Source organism: Salminus brasiliensis, chromosome 2, assembly GCF_030463535.1.
Source record: "Salminus brasiliensis chromosome 2, fSalBra1.hap2, whole genome shotgun sequence".
In the NCBI taxonomy this organism is placed as follows: domain Eukaryota; kingdom Metazoa; phylum Chordata; class Actinopteri; order Characiformes; family Bryconidae; genus Salminus; species Salminus brasiliensis.
In genome coordinates this window covers 59,009,804-59,026,102 of record NC_132879.1, presented here as the reverse complement: position 1 = coordinate 59,026,102, position 16,299 = coordinate 59,009,804, and the positions used below count along the sequence as shown (strand labels likewise).

The window sequence follows — 16,299 nt, the reverse complement described above, 5'->3', positions numbered from 1 at the left end:
GCCTGCTGTGCTGCACACAGGTAGAAGCTGAAATATTGGCGTCGAATAGGCGGTGAAAATCAATAACATCCATTAACACAGAAATGCAGTCCGATTAGCCCAACAAGGCGAGGCTCTGCTGGTCTTTTGAACAGTTTAGCTATCTACAGTTTATACATATAGTATACTCTAACACCCATCGTAGCTACCCATACAGTGAAAATACAAAACTTGCGTACTAAGAGCTTTGATTTATCATCAGGTAAGATAACTGCTGAGGTAAATCAATTAGATTAGCACTGCTAAAGTACACTCATGATGATGAGTAGTAATGATGAGGTAAATAGCTCTATGATTAGAATAGCAATGCTATAAGGTAAGTTATTTTTTGATTGACTGAATCGGACTGCTGAGGTAAATCTATGATTAGAATTGCATTGCAAGGTAAATTTAGGATTAGAATTAGCTACAAAATGTACCGGACTGCAGAGGTAAATACATGATTAAAATAGCACTGCTGAGGTAAATTAATGATTAGAACAGGAGTGCTGAGGTTAAGTTATGACAAAATAGGACTGCTGAGGTAAATGTATTAGAATAGCAGTGCTGAGATACATTTTTGATTAAACAGGACTACTGAGGTAAATTTACGATTAGAATAACACTGCTGAGGTAAATCCATGATTGGAATAGTAATGCTGAGGTAAATTTACTGTTACCGATGTGAATATATTTAGAATTAAGCCAGGATTAGGATAACAATGCTAAGGCAAATTTATGATTAGGAAAACAAAGTAACATTTAGAATAATAATCCTGAAGTAAATATTTGATTAGCCTAGCAATGCTGAGGTAATGTTTCAATTGAACAGGACTGCTAAGGTATATTAATGATTACAATTAAATGTTTTCGTTAATTTGTGATTAAAACATCAGTTCTGAGGTAAATATAATTAGAGAAGCACTGCTTAGACACATTCACTATTAAAATAGGAATGGTGAGGTAATTTTGACTGAGTAGTACTGCTGATGTAAATGTATGATTAGTATAGCACTGCTAAGGTAAATTCATGATCAGAATAGTAGTGGACTGCTGAGGTAAATATATGATTTAGAATAGCAATACTGAGGTAAAAATTAATGATTATAATTGCAATGCTTAGATTATTTGTGATTGGAACTTCAACACAGGTAAGTCTATGATTAGAGTAGCAAAGCTGAGATAAATTCATGAGTAGAATAGGAGGTAAAGTTCTGACTGAATAGGACTGCTGAGGTAAATAAAATTTCATCTTGACTAACATGATTAGATTTAGAATAAAGTTATGATTAGGATAACAATGCTAAGGCAAACTTATGATTAAAATACCAATGCTGAGGTAAATGCATTATTAGTATGGGAAAACTGAGGTAAATGTATGATTAGAACAGCAATGCTGAGGTAAATGTATGATTATAATTATAATGATATAATTATATTTGCAATGCTTTGATGAATTTGTGATTTTAACATCAGTAGCGAGGTAAATTTACAACTAGAATAGCACTGCTAAGGTAAAGTCATGAGTAGAATAGTTATAATGAGGTAAATCTATGACTGGATAGGTGAGGTAAATGTACGATTTGAATAGCACTACTACGGTAAATTCATGGTTAGAATTGTCATGTTCAGGCAAGGGTACGATTAGAATAGCAATGCTGAGGTAAAATAACGATTATAATCGCAATGCTTAAATCTGTAATTAATTAGAGTAGAATAGCTGAAATACATTTCTTATAAGAATTGCAGTGCATAGGTTAATTTATTATTAGAATAGCTCTGCTGAGGTTGATTTATGATTAGAATAAAAATACTGCGGTAAATGTACATTTAGAATGGTAATGCTGAGGTACATATATAATTAGAATAGCAATGCTGAGGAACATTTTTGATTAAGATAGAAATGCTGAGGCAAATGTATGAGTGCTAAGGTAAATTTAATATATTAGGATAACAATGCTGAGGTACATTTATGATTCACCAGGACTGCTGATGTAAATTTATTATTAAATTTAAACATTAGTTAAAATTAACTTAGTTTTGGTCATAAAAAACTTAATGCTAATGATTAAACCATTTTCACAGCTGTGAGAGGCTCTACTCTGTTGGTGTCAACAGCTTGAAGATGAACACAAAACTTCTGGCCTGTTTACAACTTTTCACCATGCAGGACAGGCATGCATAGGCTACTTGAGAGCATGTCACATTGGTGACAATAGCAAGAAAACAATCTCAAGATGTTAAGCGAAAGAAACCTGAGGGTTTGGAACCAAAGACTCAGGAGGGGACATTAAATCAGAAAAAAGCAGCCAATCAAATAGAAATCAGAAATAAAAGAGCCACCCTAAAACAAATGCAATTTCAAACATTTTCCAGGTTCTCTGTAAATATCTGGAGGGGAATAAATCATAAAAATATCTACATTCTGTTAAAATGTAATATGAAATGAAAGCACAATATTGTCATTCATCAAACCTATTTTTTTATTATAAATTCATATTCACTGCATTGAATATTATTTCTGGCAAGTGTCTAATTCTAAAGGATCTTCCAGCCCATGCATAAAAGCTGGTTATACAGTGCTTTCCTCAGAACACGTTGGTTGCATGGGGATGTCGCGTCAAAGGCAGTTTGGAAAAAGAGGTAATGGCTGGCTGTGCATGTGTCGGTATGTCAGTCTTTTCACTGTGATCAGGGGAAGATATGTCTGGGTTAGGTCATTGCCTAATCCAAATTGGGGAAGAACTGGGTAAATTTTATAAGAAAAAAAAATGAATCAAGCATACACTACTATATTCCACTTGGTTGAATATCAAATGTTGAATTTGTTCCAACTGGTCTAAAACATGATTGGGAGGCCAAAAACATTAATTCTGTAATCTCTCACAGAGTACTTGATTCTCTCTCCAATTGTTGACTGGCAAAAAACCTCCAGACTATTAATTGGAGGACTGTGGTGTTAAGCTTCAGTAGGATTGTTCCTTGTACATTATTTGTTCATTTTGATTAATTTGTTTATTCAAATTATAGGTGTTTGTCTTTCTGAGGAATAGGGTAACTATTTTGAAGAAGAAGAATGAATCACATAACTTATATACAGACAACACATTAAAACAAGGTTGTTGCACAATAAAATGCTAATGCTAAAATGCATATTAGTCTATGCACAAGGTAATTAACTGTAGCATTTGCTGTAAATAATAAACTGTAATAAACTAATAAATCAGTATGAGTAATTCTTTAAATTTAGTTCTGACTTTTGATTTTGATGTGTCACCCCAAGGCTTGGCCTCCCCTATCAAAATTATGTGGACACCACTGTTGTCATGAGCAGTCAAGTGTTTTTACGTTTGCAATTTAACTTTCCAGCTGATGGAAGTTCATCCAATGCAGTTCTCATTTTCATTTTGATATAACATCTTTCAACTGATCTTTGAAAAGCCCAATGCATTGACATAAAAAAAAATCACTCTTCAGCAGTTTCATATATAATTTAAACTGCATTTTTTAAACCCCTGTATATCCCTCACAGATGATGCTACATTCTGATCATTTAAAATTTGGTTTACACTTGAGGGCTGCTGATTCCGTAAGTATTTGAGAATTTCCCCACTGTGGGACTAATAAAGGATTATCTTATCTTATTTTCAAATTGTTTGCTGTTTTGCTCAATGACATGAGCGACTGTAATTAGCAGTTTATGCCACCTTTAACCATCCAGTAAGAGATGTTCACAAGAGTTGTTCACTCACCAAACAGTCCAAATAACACATTACACATCATTTTGTTAAAACAACATTAACATTATCATGTGGGGGGAGCAAAATCATACACAGATATGTCCATACATTTACATTTTTAAATATTACAATACACATTGTCTTATTTACATTTCTGGCTAACCCCCATGATATGTTAAGTTTCACCTTCCTTTCATTGCATGCATGTTTTCAAATTTGAATGTCAGAGGTTCTTTTTTCATTTTCAGTTTTAAGGTTTTTGTCCTGTGTGAATGCGCTGGTGTCTTCGGAGATGAGTTTGTTGTTTAAAACTCTTTCCACACTCTGAGCAGTGAAATGGTTTTTCCCCCGTGTGAATGAGCTGGTGTTTTTTGAGGGCACCACTCTTTCTAAAACTCTTTCCACACTCTGAGCACTGATACGGTTTCTCTCCTGTGTGAATGAGTTTGTGTCTTTTGAGGCTAACACAGTTTCTAAAACTCATCCCACACTCAGAGCAGTGATACGGTTTCTCTCCTGTGTGAATGCGCTTGTGTCTTTTGAGAGTACCATTATTTCTAAAATTCATCCCACACTCTGAGCAGTGATACGGTTTCTCTCCTGTGTGAATGCGCTGGTGTTCATGGAGAGCACTCTGTTGATTAAAGCTCTTCCCACACTCTGAGCAGTGATACGGTTTCTCTCCTGTGTGAATACGCTGGTGTGTTTTTAGGGAACCACCATCTCTAAAACTCATCCCACATTCTGAGCAGTGATATGGTTTCTCTCCTGTGTGAATGCGCTGGTGTATTCGAAGGTCACACTGTTGATTGAAGCTCTTTCCACACTCCGAACACTGATGTGGTTTCTCTCCAGTGTGAATGCGCTGATGTATTTTAAAGGAACCATTCTCTCTAAAACTCACCCCACACTCTGAGCAGTGATACGGTTTCTCTCCAGTGTGAATGCGCTGGTGTCTTTTGAAGGCACTACTGTTTCTAAAACTCATCCCACACTCTAAGCAGTGATATGGTTTCTCTCCTGTGTGAATGCGCCGATGAGTTTTGAGGGAACCACTATCTCTAAAACTCTTTCCACATTCTGAGCAGTTATACGGTCTCTCTCCAGTGTGAATGCGCTGATGTATTCTGAGGTTACCACTATCTCTAAAATTCATTCCACACTCTGAGCAGTGATATGGTTTTTCACCAGTGTGAATGCGGTGGTGTGTTCGGAGGTGAGTATGTTGATTAAAACTCATTCCACACTCTGAGCAGTGAAACGGTTTCTCTCCTGTGTGAATGCGCTGGTGGGTTTTAAGAGTACTCTGTTGATTAAAACTCTTCCCACAGTCTGAGCAGTGGTGAGATGTCCGTTTTCCTGCATTGTTTTGGGTTTGTTTGTGTGGAGAGGAATAACAAAAAGAACTGCTCTCGGTACTAGAGCTTTCAAAAAGTCCATTCTCACATTTTATCTCTTCTGATGACAACATTGATATTTCTCTCTGGGGTATTTCTCAAAGAGCTATGAGACCAAATGGATACTAGGAAAAGCAGAAGACTCGCAAAGAAAGATCATTCCAGTCTGGAAAAAAAAGATACATATATGTATAATTATACAAATAAAATGCATTAACAGTGACAATGTTACTAATTAATATTAAAACAAAGAGACTCTGAAACAGTCTGGTCTACATCTTTATGGAAATTAATAAGAACAATATTTGCAAGTGGAGGTGTTTTTTTTTCAATAGAAAATATAATTATATAGTGAATTAAGTCACTTTTATTTAAAAAAAAAAAGTAAATTATTTTAATTCCAAAAAAAAAAAGCAGAGACTACTTAAGAGTTATTTGGGTTTTGCTTTTGAAAGAGGACACAACAGTGTTTGAGGTTAATGTATATAACTCTCATTATTTAACTTTATCAAAGTAAATGTAGTTTAAAATGAGCAATCTAAACATTAGCATTGCAGTAGTGTACTAGTGGTATGTTTATCTATTTTAAGTTTCAGAAAACAAATCCTGACCCCCTCCCACCCAAACCTTTCTTCAAAAAGAGCCTTTCTGTAGGAGTGAGCTGTAGACAGTGTGTAAAGGTGTAGAGGAGTTATTTACCTTCAGCAGAGCAGCTCCTGTTCCTCTGTAACAACCCTGCGAATTGGGATTTTCTTCTTCTCCGCTTTATTGTCTTTGGAGAATCACAGTTGTACAACTAGCGCCCCCACATGGACAGCAATAGGACTCACACTGGAATCACGTAAGCACTGTGTAATCACACCCGTATTGCGGAAAACCCAGCCTCCTCGCTGCACATACCTAGAAGTTAAGAGTTATCTGTCTGCTGATTGGCCAGTTAGAGAAGTTACCCGTTACCGTAGCAACCAGCAATAGCGGCTCTACAGTAGTAGCAATCAGAAGATCTAACAGCAGATTTCTAACAACACTTTTATCTCAGTTTAGGTCAGGGGGGACAGTTTTACACTCTACTCCCCTCACAAACACACCTGATTCTGTTCAAACCAATCAGTTATACCATAAAAATTGATTACTATATTATATATTTTGGCAGTCATTAGTTGGAATTAGTAGAAATATTAGTTCATAATGTTATTTTTAACCATTTCAAAATCAATGTTTTTTTTTGATGTCCTGCTTGCTGATATCTGTTAAGATAAGAATCCTTTATTAGTCCCACAGTGGGGAACTTTACAGTGTCACAGCAGCAATGGGAAAGCAAGACATTCAGATGCACAAAGTAGATAAATTATTAATATAAATAATAGAAGTCAAAAACAATATTATTTACAGATTTTTTTGTTGCATAACCATATAGTGTAGGTGTAAATGTAATTTCTGGTCTGCCGGTCTAAACCATGTTATACTGGTCTGGTGCTGGATTACCCGGATGCCAGTGTTTAAAAAACACATGGTTTTGCTGGTGATTAGCATGTCAATTGCTAGTACCACTGCATACCAGGTGTGGAGGCATTGGTAGTTTTAAGGAGCCAAAAAGTCATCTTTATAAATAGGACTATTTCATTGTACAGATTTTAATACTTTATACTCCCTTGTGAATGCTGTTTCTATATCACATAACTTAAGAAATAAGGTTACATTTTATTTGGCATTTTCAGTTCAAAACATGGAGTAGTTGGTGTGGTGCAACAGATAACACCACTACCTGCTAGTGATCTACCACACCATGTGGGAAACTGGGATGTAATAAGGAAGGACCTCATCACAGACAGTAATATTGAACAGTGAAGGAAGTGTGGACTAAGGTTTGTGGGGAAGCAGGATAGGGAAAATGGGGCGGATAAGCCAATAATAATAAAAAAATATTAGAATTAGAACTAATTACCTTAGACTAACACTAAGAAAAACAAAAACATTAGCATTATTATATAATACCAACAAAACAGGACATCACAGGACCTCTTGAATTTGAAAAGTAGCAACATAAAATGTTTTATATGTTTATAAAACATTTTAATTAGAATTATAATTAGTTTTGTTTTGTAATGTTTTCTTGTATGTATGCTTTATAATTTATAGTAAGTTAACTTCAATATCATGTCTCGGACCATTACGAGTAATTGTTACATGGCATCGATATAATGTTATTTAATGTATTGGTTGTACTTTAACTAGGGTCAGACTACTGATTTTGCATGCATTTACTTAGCAGACATGAGTATTCAGAATATTTTAGGAGAAACGCATTTGGTTTAGGATAATTAAATCTAGGAAGGCAACTAATCAAAGCAAGTAAAGTATTGGCTATAAAACTAGATGCGTCAATATTTCATAGCCCCCTGGCAGAACATTGACACATTTTACCTGCTTTTGATTAATCCAGGGATCAACATTAATCATGGAATGGTCATGGAAGCACATAAAAACTTTTGACGTGTCAACACTTTAGTAATCAGCATACTATCATAAGGTCAAGTTACCTAGAAACTTGTCTTCCATTCACAGCCTTCTCGTTAGATCATACTTTCAGAATCTTCCCACCTCTGTACATTTATAATTGTGAATAGCACATCTTAAGTAAATTAATGAAAAGCAATGTCTTGAAAATCATAATACTTTTCATTTTTAAAAGGCATTAAAAGCACTATTATGTTTTCTTATCATATTTAGTATTCTTACAATGAAGTAAACAAGACTTTACATAGGAAATGCGTTTACAAATTTGTGAAGAATTCTTACAATGTAAATGAGCAAGAGTTTTAATGCACAATCAGCGGCATTCATGACAAAAGGAGTAAGTAATCCACAAACTTTGAATGAGACAGTGAATTGTTTCTAAACTTCATGATGCATGGACCAAGTAAAAAGCTCCAAAATTACTTGTAATAAAATTATTCCAATAAAGTTCCTATTGTGGAGGCAAGGTATTTGTGTTACAGCAACATGTAATACTGGTCTGTTGCAACAAACAATACTAAATAGTGACTAATGGGAGCTCATTACAAAGAAATATTGGACAAAAAACAACAACAACAACAAATGACTGTTCTCACAGCCGCAAATCATTACGAGCTGAATTCTAAAAGTTCCAAGGTTTGAAACTTCACTTTTTTCTTAGTAGGCAACACCACATAATGTATCTGGGTACAATGCTAACACCATCACACCCTCCAGACATAGTAGTCTGATGCCTTCTCAGGCCAATACCACCACTACACCAAGAAGAACTTGTAGTGTATGTAATGATGAATAGACTCAAATATAAAAAAGAGAGAGATTGGAGGCATGTTGTGTGTTCACGGCAGGCAAATCCAAGGAGTAGGAAAGTTGCATTGTGTTCACCTTTGTGTTTCTTGAATTGTACCCAATCCTTCCTTAATAATAATGTTTAATAGTCAGAGTAGTACAAATGTGTGTCACAGATTCAGATTTAAAACAGTACACAGACATTAAAAGGTACAGTTTCTACCTTAATTTCCAAAATAAATAAACAATTTATATTTACTCCTAAGCTTACTTAAATCACTGAAAATAGCTTGCTTTCCAACCAGGCTGCCTGCATTCACCACCTAAGAGTCCTCAATGCATGTTGACGAAACTAAATTGTCATTTCTTGCTCTTGGCTTTCCCTTATAGCAAAGAAGTGGAATTTCTGATTTGAACCACTGCTAAAGAACAGGTACTCCACATGCATTTTACAAGCTGATTTTACATCATTTTACAGGACTGACATTATTAATGGGAACTTACACAGTAGCCTAATATTACAGGATGTACACAAACCTGAATTATGCAAAGTTACACAGTTCCCATGAGTGCTATTTTGCTCAATTCCTTGAGTAGGAACAATAGCGGTGCTACTCTTCCCATTATCTGTCAGTGGAGCATCAATATAATTGTTAAAAATAAAATAATAATAAATTGCTTCAATAAAAATAATTGCTTCAAAGGATGACAATTTGAAATGTTTAAATGAACGTTTTATGTTGCAGTTTTTTATCTTATTTTTGTTGTTAATATAATCTAATTTAATTGCATAATATGCGCATCTGACATCTACAAACCAAATAAATAAAAAAATACATAAACCATTAACTTGAAAAAATGTGGTATACAATGAAAAGTGAAAGAAGTATACATTCTTTTTACCATCAGTATTTTTGCTTCAGCCATGGAGGAACCAGGTTGAGACAGGTTCTGTAGACCTCTCACAGACAGTGCTTTCTGTGCATTCAAAATCCGATTTATTCTGTATGTATTTTCATGCTGTTTGGCCAAAAAATATGCAAAATTCAATGCATTTGCTGTTTCCCTCAAAGATATGAGGGAGCGTAATAAGCATTTAAAACATGTTGGACTCACTTCAGGGTAAGGCTTGCGAAAGTTGTGACTTCATCCAACAGTCAACATAGCACTATCATTTACAGTATTACTTTTGTGTATTTATAAATGTGTCCATACGTTTACATTTTTAGATATTACAAATTACAAATGACTTGTTCACATTTCATAACCATACTAATAAATTGTTACTTCCCTCTTAATGCATTTGTGTTTACTCAAATTTGAATGTCCGAAGTTCCTCCCACAGTCTGAGCAGTGATAAGGTTTCTCTCCAGTGTGAATTCGCTGGTGTTTTTTAAGGGTACCACTCTCTCTAAAATTCTTCCCACACTCTGAGCAGTAATAGGGTTTCTCCCCTGTGTGAATACGCTGGTGTGTTTTAAGATTACTAATCTCTCTAAAACTCTTTCCACACTCTGAGCAGTGATATGGTTTCTCTCCAGTGTGAATCCGCTGGTGTCTTTTGAGAGAACTCTGATGATTAAAAATCGTCCCGCATTCTGAGCAATGATACGGTTTCTCTCCTGTATGAATGCACTGGTGTTTTTTTAGATTAGTCTGTTGAATAAAACTTTTACCACACTCTGAGCAGTGATATGGTTTCTCTCCTGTGTGAATGCGTTGGTGTTTCTGGAGATGACTTTGACGATTAAACTTTGTCCCACACTCTGAACAGTGATACGGTTTCTCTCCAGTGTGAATGAGCTGATGTCTGTTGAGGTTACTCCTGTCTCTAAAACTCATCCCACATTCTGAACACTGAAACGGTTTCTCCCCAGTGTGAATACGCTGGTGTTTTTGGAGAGTACTCTGTTCAATAAAACTCTTCCCACAGTCTGAGCAGTGATACGGTTTCTCTCCTGTGTGAATGCGCTTGTGTGTTTGTAGAGAACTCAGTTTTATAAAACTCTTTCCGCAGTCTGAGCAGTGGTGAGATTTTCCTTTTCCTGTAGTATGTTGGGTTTGTCCTTGTGGAGAACAGTAAGCAGAAAAATTTTCTTGCTTAGTAGTGGAACGTTTGGTAACTCCATTCTCACATTTTATCTCTTCTGATGACAACATTGTGAGATCCTTCTTTGTGGTATTTCTTCAGATGTTTGTAAAAGTAAATTTTAAGAAATATAAGAGATGGGACACTGGGAGCAGTAGAACATTTGTTACAGGAAGTCATTAGATTCTGGAGAAAAAAAGAAAATTATTATAAAATGCACTGTGTTGCAACAGAAATGAGCTAATTTAACTAAAATGACATCATTATTACAGACATAAACAGTGTTCTCAGTTGTATCCATCACATGCAGAAATAAGCTCAAGCCTTAATAGGCTGCATCTTCCATTCTACTTTAAAGGAGCCATTAAATGTCAAACTGTTTTTATCTTAGCATAGTTGAAATATGGGACTTTGGTATATGGAAGTAAAACTACACACCTCAAATATTGGTTTGTCATTTCTCAAAACTCAAATCCACATGTGTAAATAATCTATAAAACGGGCCAATTACAGAACTGTCATTTACATCACCAGAGTTATATATGCCCAACCCACTAGAGAAAGCCTTTGAAGGCTAAGTGCAACAGCTACTTCAGAAGAATATGACAGTGAGGGATTAAAAGTTTAACTAACTTAACTCCAGCAGACTGTAAAAGTATTACTGAAATGTGTCTAAAGACAAGCTAATGTACTGTTAGGCAAAGTAAACACGGTTGTCTAGTTAGCTTTCTGATTTATAGTAAAACCCCTTATTAATCACAAGATGATCACAACATGGATTACAAATGGATTTTTTTTAGATATATTTGCCTTGTAATATAACTTTGGTTAATTATTGTTTTTGTGCAAGAAACAGTTATGTGACAAAAATCGCAAGAAGTGCAACAGAACAGCATGCAAGCGTTATGTAAGAGGAAATCTTCTGATAGAGCCATTATGGGAATGTGATTATATATTGTTTCATCATGTTGCAGAACCCTCAAGGTTACTACTGTACACAGCCATGACAGTTTTGATGAAAAAATATGGTTGTTTTTTTTGTTTGTTTGTTTTATTTGTTTTATACAGAAAGGTAAAATCGAATTTCGTCTGGAGATGCATTTTAATGACAAGTGCAAAGAAAATTCGCTAAATGTAGATCCATATACAATCTGGATACAAAACGTATATTAATATCAATTGTAAACAGGCCTGCTAGAGATGCTGCTAGACCACTCCAGTGTTTCCTTCACATTGGCTCCATGGGCAGTCCACCCAGGTATACTAACAGCTCTTAAAGTATATTTGGCAACCCATTTTAATGTTGTTTTTTATTTTCATCAAAAAGAAAACAACACCATCAGTGTTTGATTAACTACTAAACAATCTGCCCCGTTGTACAAAACAAAAATAAAAAATAATTAATACAAAGTAATTTAATAAATAAAAGCATAAACAAAAGGAATGATATATAAATAAATGCATACACAAATGCCTACTTATCTATTTAATTAGACACAATTTTTTTCTCAAATAATTTATGTCTATTATTTACAGATGTATTTTTGTATATATTTATAAGTTTATGTATTCATTGATTCGTTCTTTTTGTGTTGTTGTTAATTTATTCATTAATTTTTCTTTCATAAGATAATGAAGGGGTGAGTTTTTCACATTAAGGCTTTGCAATGAAGACCAGAGTGAGAGCTGATTCAAGCAGAAGAGAGCCAGAGCTGCATTTATTTATTTGTATTTTAATACTTCTCATTTATTTATTTTTTTCTTTGTTTGTTTAAGCTTTTACTAATTATTTTTTGTTGTTTTGAAAGGCTTGTTGTTGTACTACTTTTTGTATGCATTTACTCAGCAGATATTAGTATTTAAATATTTTTAAAGAACGTAGGAAGGAAGAAGAAACACTGTCAGTCATTAAAATGTTTCAGCTTGCAAACCTTTATGCTAACTGTGTTCTTAGTGTTAAGTCTTAATGTTAAAAATAGTACAGAATTTTTGTAAACCATGTTTTCGTCGCCATTCAATTTATTTTTAACAAAATATCTTCATATACAGTAAAGATCAGTACTGCAGTAGTGAATTAGAGGTTTCTGTTCTGAATTTTAGAAAAACATAATTTAGCCCTCTGCCCACCCAATCTTGTCTTTAAAAAGAGAACATTTCTCCACCCATTTCTGTAAGAGTGAGTTGTAAACACAGTGTAAACAGTGTGTAAAGGTGCAGAAGAGCTGGTTACCTTCAGCAGAGCAGCTCCTGTTTCTCTAGAAGAACACTGGTGACTGGGCTCTTCTTCTACTCCGCTTCACTGTCTTTGGAAAATCACAATTGTAGACATAGCGCCCCCACCTGCACTACAAAGCGACTCACGCTGGAACATGTCATCACTGTGGCTCTGGGGGACGTTTAAACCCACCCTGCGTTGCACATGGCAGTTTGCAGCAATTCATCCAGTTTTCATTGGCTGTTCTCATTGGTTCTGGTTTCTACTAGTTTGTACTTTTCCCTGTAGTTTCGTTTTGTCAAAGTCACAATAAAACCTTTCCCTCTACAGTTGAATTTACAATTATTGAGATGGATAGACAGATAGATAGATACCTTATTGATCCCAAAGAAAATGTAGCAGTCAGTAGCAGTTACACAATACAGCACAGTAATACAATACAATAATAATAAAATAAAAATAATAACAAATTAATAATGAATAAATGTTAATACATATATGTATTTAAACCTAGGAGATGAAAGGCATTTCAGTAATAAATAATTAACAATGTGCAAGAGGAGTAGGTATCAGCAGTTACATGACAATGCTGAATAAATAACAACACTGAATAAACATGTGCATTTGACCAGTATCATGGTGTATATTTGTCCCCAGTCTTTGTTTATCTATTTGTCCATATTTGAACATCTCCTGCTCATTGGTTCTAATCATTTTATTCTGTTCAAAGCTGAACGTTTACTAATATTCAGCACCGTCAATATTATGTACATTATGTACAAACTTGGCTGATGGTTATAGTCAAGTGTATCTATATCCACAACTATTTTTTGTAGTTATTATTTTATGTGTTGCCCATTTATATCTGTTTTACTTTAGTAAATGTCCCCTGTATGTATTGCTGTATTTTGTTATATGTTCTGTACCTTCAATAACTCTGTATTTGTTCCAACTGAGATAAATACTGGCAGTTCTTCAGAGTAGCCCATTTCCAGTGATACTTTTTCTACAAAACTGTAAGCAGCTATAATATTAAACACTGCAGCTAATCACTGTAAACAATACCACACACTAAGAGTTGAGCCGTTTCACATTTCCTGAATTCATTCCATCACAAAACATAATATTTAATGGCACAAAAGTAGAATGAAGACTGCGATTAAATTAATTTAACATGTTAGTTTTAATAAGTAACAAGACAAACCTTGAAACTCTGAAAGATTTTTTCTTTAACATTACTCACAGGCACCTTGCAAAGTTTCCCTTGCCTCAACAATTTGCTCATAAATTAAATGTCAGTCATGTTATAAGCTACACAAGGTGTAGTGGGAAGGGCAAACCTTTAAAATATTCTGCTTAGTCCGTCTGTGACTGGAGTGAAAAGCTTATGCTCCAAATCAGAGACTGAAAGATGACTGATCACAAACACAATTTATTAATATCTTTATCTCAGACCTCCTCTGAGAACACGTATGTCTTCTATTAGCTCCAGTATGAACTGAAATGGTGGACAGCAAGTCATGCATGGCTCTAGTTTCCAAGGCTTCACCCTCCTTTATGCTCAAAATGTGTGGGTGTAGCACTCATCCTCTTACTTGCTAGGATGATCTTAAGCAGACTTAAGCAAATGGATCTGTATCATAGAATAAACAGGAAGGGAAACAGAACACTTTTACTGGTAAGGTATGCAAACATTTTACATACCACAATGGCAGGTGAAGCAGCTGCCACTGTGGAGAGGCCCTAGAGAGGCAACATCTACAGACTGCTTGGGTACTCGGCTACAAAACAGACTGAAATATCATTCAGGAACAGATATTCTTTAAAGCAACATTATGCTTTTTGTACTTTAAATCATTTATTGTGATGGTCTCCAAGATTGGTGTTGATCTGACAGTAGTGCACATCTCAAACAGTGTTTTCTAAGCCTAACTACACAATGCAATAGCATTTTTAAAAAAGATATCTGTAATGTTATGCACTCATAAACTCACCTGACTGAAACTGAAAAGTCTTGACAAAGCAATGTTATAGTAATGTAGAATACGGTATTAAAATCCTACAGAAACCTAAATGGCATAATTGTCTTTGTTTTTGTTTTTTTGTTTGTTTGTTTTTTGTATTAAACTAATGACATTAATACCCACCAGCAATACAAACAACCTACAGTCCTTAATTGTACACTGTAGAGATAGTTAAAATACATTAAGAAATGATCTGTGACAGAGGCTGGAATTTAAAAATATGCCTTTTCACCGAGCTAAACAAATGATTTACCTTACAGTCTTGCAAAAACTGTAATTGTAATTGTTCCGATTCCTGAAAGAGGGGCCAAATTGCATGAATTGCATTGCAACAGAATTTTGATATTAGAACAAACTGTCTAATTAGTAGGTAGACAATAAAAAAGTCAATAAATATTTAATGTCCAATGCTTTGTAGTATTTTAGCTACAGTCACATTTTAAACATGTATTACTGCATGAGTCCATTTAATTAAGCAAAAATGTTTTTCAAACATTTCTTCATGATCTTTTTTGCATAGCCATAAAATGTATATAGAAGTGTATAATCGTCAAACTCACAACCTTAAAACCTGTATGTACTTCCAAAACTGTGATTTACTCTCCCTACACTTCCACTGGAAAGGGACTGATAAAGCATAGTTATATAATAAAATAAGTAAATAAAGTTGCAGTTTACAGCATTATGTTTTCTAAGCGAAACTTGTTTCCAAAGTTTACTTTCTAATGCTAGCATCAAATATATGATGTAGTTGCAAATGAACTTTGGTAGTAGAAGTATAGAATCACAAATAACAAAATAACTGAACAACCTAAAAACAACTAAAAAAGTACTGACATAATTCTCTGTTAAATTGTCCCAGAGCATTTGTTGGGGGTGTTCCTGCACAAACCAGAAAGGCCTCAGGCAGCAGCCCAACCCACAGCGTTGGGTAGAAGGATGGGTACATACACCTGTGGAGATTCTTCCCTTTCTTTCAAAGATGAAGGTCTTAAAATTGAGTTGTGTTTGAGCCACTGGATACACACAAAAACTCACAAATCACCTGGAATATGTGATATTTAAAAATCATAAATACGTTTTTGTATATTGTGATTTGTATATGAATAAATAACATTAAAATGTGCACAAAAAACAGACAGGAGGGAAGTTCCTGTCTTGACCCGGTGCATGTTTAGCCATCTAAAAGTAGAACATTTTTCTCCATAAACATTATCTTTAGCTCAATCATTATACATTTAATCAATATTTAGTGTAATCAAGCATGTTTGAACACAGCTCCCCACCAATATCAGTTAAAATGGAAATCAATCATCACACAAGAATCAATAGAATCAATGATCTGCTGTCCTTTTATTATTCATTCAAATCAAATCTCAGTTCGTTATTATTTTGCCCATATAGGGTTGAAGGGGCTCCGGTCATCCTTGGACTCCACATTTTGAGGCGGAGGGCGTGGTCAGACTGAGAGGCGGGGCTCAGCGGACCTTCTATTGTTCTCGGACAGAGA

The 16,299-nt window shown here is 34.8% G+C and overlaps 1 protein-coding gene across 1 annotated transcript in view; it reads right to left on the bottom strand.

Annotated features, from left to right (window-relative positions):
* LOC140549580 (uncharacterized) overlaps positions 1–16,299 on the bottom strand; it is an 85,765-nt gene that overhangs the window by 1,983 nt on the left and 67,483 nt on the right. Inside the window, 2 exon segments of the mRNA XM_072673332.1 lie at positions 4,011–5,167; positions 9,735–10,494. Of these exon segments, the coding sequence (XP_072529433.1) occupies positions 4,011–5,167; positions 9,735–10,494 (1,917 nt within the window).